General features: G+C 44.5%; 1 protein-coding gene across 1 annotated transcript in view; it reads right to left on the bottom strand.

Annotated features, from left to right (window-relative positions):
- The window catches only part of LOC104467466 (phosphatase and actin regulator 1-like), a 19,251-nt gene extending 15,366 nt beyond the window's left edge, over nucleotides 1-3,885 (bottom strand). The window contains exon 1 of the mRNA XM_010081252.1: nucleotides 3,441-3,885. Coding sequence (XP_010079554.1) covers nucleotides 3,441-3,531 — 91 coding nt within the window. The 5' untranslated portion in view covers nucleotides 3,532-3,885. The remainder of the gene's footprint in view (nucleotides 1-3,440) is intronic.
- Between the last annotated feature and the right edge of the window lie 1,869 nt (nucleotides 3,886-5,754).

Below are 5,754 nucleotides of genomic sequence, written 5' to 3'. Positions count from 1 at the left end.
CAGGACTGGGAAATCTCTACCAAAGTGGACAAAGAGCCAGTCAATGTCATAATGTTTTACAAAACGCTTCTGATCTTTAAACGCCGTTTTAGCAAAATACTGCTTACATTTTCAGGAGGAAGGACACTGATACGGGAGTAAAAAGAACAGAAGATAGCAGGGAGTCACAAATGGCTTTTAAAATGATAACTGGAACACCTACACTGATAAATATCTTTTTCCTCTTTCAATGGTTCCTGTCCGTACTGAGCTGGATTCTCTTCTAGCACTGCTCCTCTAGCCATTCTGCTCTTCCCTTGTGTCTGAAATTTGGAGGAGCTGGTCCTGCAAATGCCTACTCTCAGAAGCAGAGCCACTAATAAATCCTCGTAAGATTAAGCCAGAGAGACAAGAGTGCTAACCTGAGCACACACAGAGTCAGGGTAGAACTGCAAGCAGCCGAGGAATTATGTATAAAAGTTATGGCCATTAATTTTTGTACGTGGCATATGATATCTTTCTTTTCTCCTCACTTCAAAGACAGCCAGGTAGACTGAAGACCTTGGTCAGGTACAAGCTGGGGTTAAGAATACATTCTCCTCTGAAACCAGAAAAGTGACACTGTTTTATCTCTTTCTTTAAAATTAATTAAGTCATGCCAATCTTCTGAAGCTACAGAACTTGCTTTACTCTATGTTAGGCATTCAGGAGATGCTCTGCTTCTCTAGACCTGCATGTGTGAGGGCAGGTGTGGGTGCAATTTTCAGGCCTGATTTCTGCAAAAAGTGTTCTCTGGTCTTCACACTAGCCCTGCAGGCCTGGACTCCTCTCACTATACGCCTTTAGCTTCAATAAAAGTCAGTGAATTGGGTATACTTCAGTGAAGGATCCTTCAGGCACCAGCGTCCCTGCTCTCGTGGCTGCTGTGACTTTACTGTTGCTGCCAGCGAGCAGTGGGACCTGTGCAGTGGGTGCTGTGCCCTTCCAGTTCAATACAGCTGACCACCTCCTAATTATTGCAGTAGCACAGAGCTAGGAAATGATCACTTCATGTATAAAGATTGGATGTCCAACTGCATTTTGCCTCATTTCTTCCCATCAGAATGGGCACTAACGTGGTTACACATGGAACAGGAACATCGTGGTACCAGATGTGCCATTTGCATCATGATTTCAGCTGTAACTGCAGAGGAAATCCTATTTACTCTACTTGGGAGCTTGCTGGGTTTTCTTTTTGTTTGTAGGTATGTGTGCTGTGAACTGGGCTTTTGCAAATAGCTTGACTTGCTTATGCAGAGAATTTACCCTCTTTTCATTACTGCTTCCTAGGTCTATTTTTCTCTAGGCTCTATTGTATTTGTTGTAAGTCTTTTTCTCAGAAGTCTAGGGAAAGGACACAAAGTGATGCTGTACAAACCAGACACTATTTATTTACTTGCTTAAGAGTGGAGCATTTTTATGCTTTCTTCTTTTTAATTATGCAACTATTTTAGTTGTTTGTTCCTTTCCCACTGTGCTTCACCAGAAGTTGAGATGTCTTGGAAATACCACATTACTTTTTCCTGTAATTATGAAGTTGTTTCCCTACCAAGACACACATGTTTTGAGGCAGATCTGTGCTTAGGAACCGAGCTACAAAAATTCCATTTAGGAAACACAATATAGTTCTGAGTTCAGGGAAATATTTTCAAACACATCCATGTCAGTCAAGAGCCTTTATTCAATTCAGAAAGAAACCAATGTGACTCAGGGGATAACTCCTCCGAAATGTAAGACATTTCAGGTCACTACATGACTGCTGCGCTTGGCAATGTGACCTTTAGGAATCTCTGCAAGGCACACAGCATTGGAGATGCTACCTCCCTGCTGATGCTGGTGTTTTTTTGTTTTGTCTTGTTTGGGTTTTTTTCTGACGCCAAAGCAGCTGCCTGAGACCCCCAGCTCCCCCCAGCCACCCTCACCAGTGCCAGGGGGGTGCTTTCTGGTCACACACCAGTGCCAGGTGGTGCATGACACATTGGGTCATGCTGGTGGCAAGTCCCGGGATGACAACATGAGCTGGCCAGAGAATTGGCCTCTGTCCCTCCTCGCCTGAGCCTGGCATCAGTCACGTTGCAAGTTCCCCCTCCTCCAGCTGTTCCGCAGCCCCCCCCAGGAGACAATCACATCTGGATGTGTCACCTATTTCTTCTGCCCCTGACTTCCTCCAGCAGCCAGGCAAGGGAATTAGGAGTAGATGTAGGAGCACAGCTATCAAAAGGGGGCTGGTGCTAAACAAATGGCTTTTCTGACAGCCTGGGGCTCGCCCACACCACTCTGCTGTCTGGTCTTTTCTCCTCTTTGCACTGACAGTGGTGTCTCTGGCGTTCTCTGTCTGCCACGCGTAATAACATGAACAGATGAAAAAAGCCTGCTGAGCGTTAACACTATCATTAACTTGCTAGGAATTTGAAGTATTTAATCAATCAATTCTGCTAATTTTCAGACAATTAATCTTCTGCTATCACATTTTTATGATTCTGTACAATGCAGTTATTTGAACAACAAGAGAAGGTAGATTATGGACCTACCTAAGGAGACTTACAGTCTTTAAGGTACCATTTAGGAATACTTTTTTCTGTAGTAATTTCTTCAAATTTCCCTGGAAGGATGGATTTACTAACTTAAAAAGGGAGTAACTTGTTTCTTTTGTTTTCTGTTTCCAAAGTAACAACAATTAGATAAACAGATAAACAGCTTTTTAAAATTTATTTTTCATATTCAAACCACTTCAATGTGAGTAAAGAAACTATCATTTTTTTTTTCCTGTTCACTCATAAGATTCGTGCTAGACTCAGTCCTGCTTCCCTTGAAGCTAGTGGCAACTCATCCACTAACTTAACTCAGACCAGGCTCTCTAAATGGTATTTTGTCCCTTTAAAATATCATTTAAGGTTTTGAGGATCTACCAGCAAGTTTTTGGCTGATTTAAAAGAAGAGTTTCAGGGGGACATTTCAGGGAAATAACCACAAGTCACATTAGTTTTTTTTTTAACTGAATAAAGGCTCCACCTTGTCTAGATTGCTGTGAAGATTTTTAGGAAAACTAACCAAGCCATACCCTAATGTCTTTACTAACTTATTATCGGATGCTCATTTGTGTAAGCATCGCATAAAGACTTTTCAGAATGACTGACCCTCTGTTTGGAACAGGACTTGCAAAAGAGATTTAACATCTGTGTTTTTTCCCCCAAAGATTGTTCATTCCTGTGAATCTACTGACTCTGATTTTAAGGCATTGTCTCTGCAGCTCTAGATGTTGATACAGACCTGCACACTTCCCTGCATTTATGATATACTTCATTATTATTAATGATGCATGTACAGAATAGTTGATGTTTTATAAAAAACACGCAACATACATCTAAACTAAGCCAAACTAGCTGGTTTACAGGTTAAACGTCAGCAGTACCAGGACTTACGTTTCAGTATGTTCCTCTGCTCCAATTCTTCAGCAGTCGGCCTCTGGCTCAGTCGTCTGCGAAAAAAGTCCAAGATCAGTTTTTGGACCATATCACATTCTCCTCAGTTCTCTGTCTTGAAGAGTAATTTTGGGGTGTGAGAGGCAGAGCAGAAAGCACTGACACTGCCCCATTATGTACTTGGTACGCCCGGACCATGCGTGACACAGACCATGCTTCGCTTTTGCAGTTTCCTCTGTTTTCAACTCACGAAAGACAAAATAACGTTATGTCATCTTAGGCACGACTCTCCCACCCCTACCCCAGGCAGAGCTGCTGAAAGCTAAAGCTACACAGATGTCTCCACTTAATTTCCTTCCTCCCATGCCTGCTTCCTGACTCGCACAAGTATTTCTAGCTAAGACCCAGCTAACCCTCTCGCTGCCCTCCTGCCAGCCTCCCGACTGCGCCCTGGTTGTTCAAACAGCGCTTGAACACGCAGACCGTCCACAGAAAAAACAGAGAGATGGTTTGGCAGCGCTGAAGGCAGAAAAAATCATCCCTCCTCCTCCTCTGCATCCTCACTTCCCTCCTCCTCCTCTTGCGGCTTTTATTAGTAAATCTTATATTGAAGGATCAGCATGACTTGCTAGTCAACCTGTATGTAATAGGGTGACAACAAATACAATCTAATTACAAATGAGGACCTTGAGCACAGAAAGGGTCTGAATATTCAGAATACTAAGTGATGGAGAGAAGCACAAAGGGGTCTTTGGAAAACAAAGTAAACCAGGGAGATGACATCAGAAGGCAAGGCTGTTGGGCCTCCTCATACTCTCCTCTGAGTCAATGGGCATTTTGTTAACAACACCAGCAACAGGGCAGAGCCTCCTCTTCCTTCAGACATGGTCATTCAGAGATGTTCCCAACTTGGGTGCCCCAGACTCTACCAGTTGGCTCATCGGTTCCCCCGGGAGGTACTGGGTACTGATAGGAAGCATGATATGAATGAACGCTGGCTGCACGGCTTCATCTTCTGCAATGAAAACTTCCCCCACCTGGGGCACAGAAGCTCACTGAAACGGGGCTGTCTCTGCAAGGCTGGATGAGGGATGTCTCATGACATGGGGATGTCATGAGGGATGACAACGGCTCCTCACCACACAGGGGCTGAGCTGCTGCTCAGGGATGCACAGGCATCCCCAGCCTTCTCCTGCGCCAGGAGCTCACCAGCACACCAGTTCAGTACCCCTGCCCCGCACATCGTGCACGGGGCTGAAGTGCATGGGGTGGGTAAGAGCCAACCCCTACTTTAGCACTACAGGCATCCGACTTCATATAGCCCGAAGATTTCCACCAGCAGAGGTGACAGGAGCCATGTGTCCTTTGGGGCCACTTTACACCGCAAAAACAAAACAGCAGAACATGGCTCTATTCCAGTGGAGAATCTGGAGCCACTAGCTTGGTGTCTTTCCCATGGCAGACTGAACATTTATCTCATTGGAAAGGTGTTGAAAGGGACAGAAACTCATCCTTGATTCAGAAGTAAAGTACTTTGAAGACAGAAAGTGCTATTCAAGTGCTTGCTTTTACCACCTCTAAGATACAGTAGCTGTTGCTAATGGGAGACTTCACCTTAGGAATCAAAACTACTTTATTTCTAGCAGCACGTGACAATCAAAGAGAAAAAGTTGCCACTCTTAGCCCTACCATGTGTGTCTACAGGAATTGAGTTATACAATGTTTTAAATCCACAGTACAGTGATGCTTTTCAAGAAGATCCACCAGAGGGGTGTTAAGGACGGATGCCAGACTGTGTGATTCTTCCCCACGCTGCCTGGTAGAGCCCCTAGTGAAAGCCAGACAGGCTTTGAGAGTCAAATTATTTTATGGATCCCATAATCCACCCTTTTCAGGCTGCAGTGTGCTCCTGCCTAAATGATGACCACTGTTTTCAAGCGATGCACTCACATGGCAGAAAAAGCCATGATACTTTTGATAGATACAGTCTGGAGATGTGAAGCTGTGGGTTCATGGGTTGTCGATCGCTTCTGGACTCCTATAAAGCCAAGAACTTTTAATAGCAAGACTTAGGCAGTAGGAAAAAATAAGGTACCCTTGTAGTCTAACAAAATTATGACTAGTCCTCACAGTGCAAGCCGTGAAGCACAGCTAAGGTCATGAATAGAAGCTGTCGAGGTGCCTGGCCTCCAGCACCAGGGTCTGCTTTCATGTGCATGAACTGCTGCTACACGACCATTTCCATCATCCTTTAGGATTGACTGAGCCTGCTCCTGCTCCTGCTCCCTCATTGTGAGTCCCTCCTTGATGAGCT

Source organism: Pterocles gutturalis, unplaced genomic scaffold (assembly GCF_000699245.1).
Source record: "Pterocles gutturalis isolate BGI_N339 unplaced genomic scaffold, ASM69924v1 scaffold14634, whole genome shotgun sequence".
Taxonomy (NCBI): Eukaryota; Metazoa; Chordata; class Aves; order Pterocliformes; family Pteroclidae; genus Pterocles; species Pterocles gutturalis.
The sequence above is the reverse complement of the archived record's forward strand: the minus strand, read 5'-3'. Positions and strand labels throughout refer to the sequence as shown.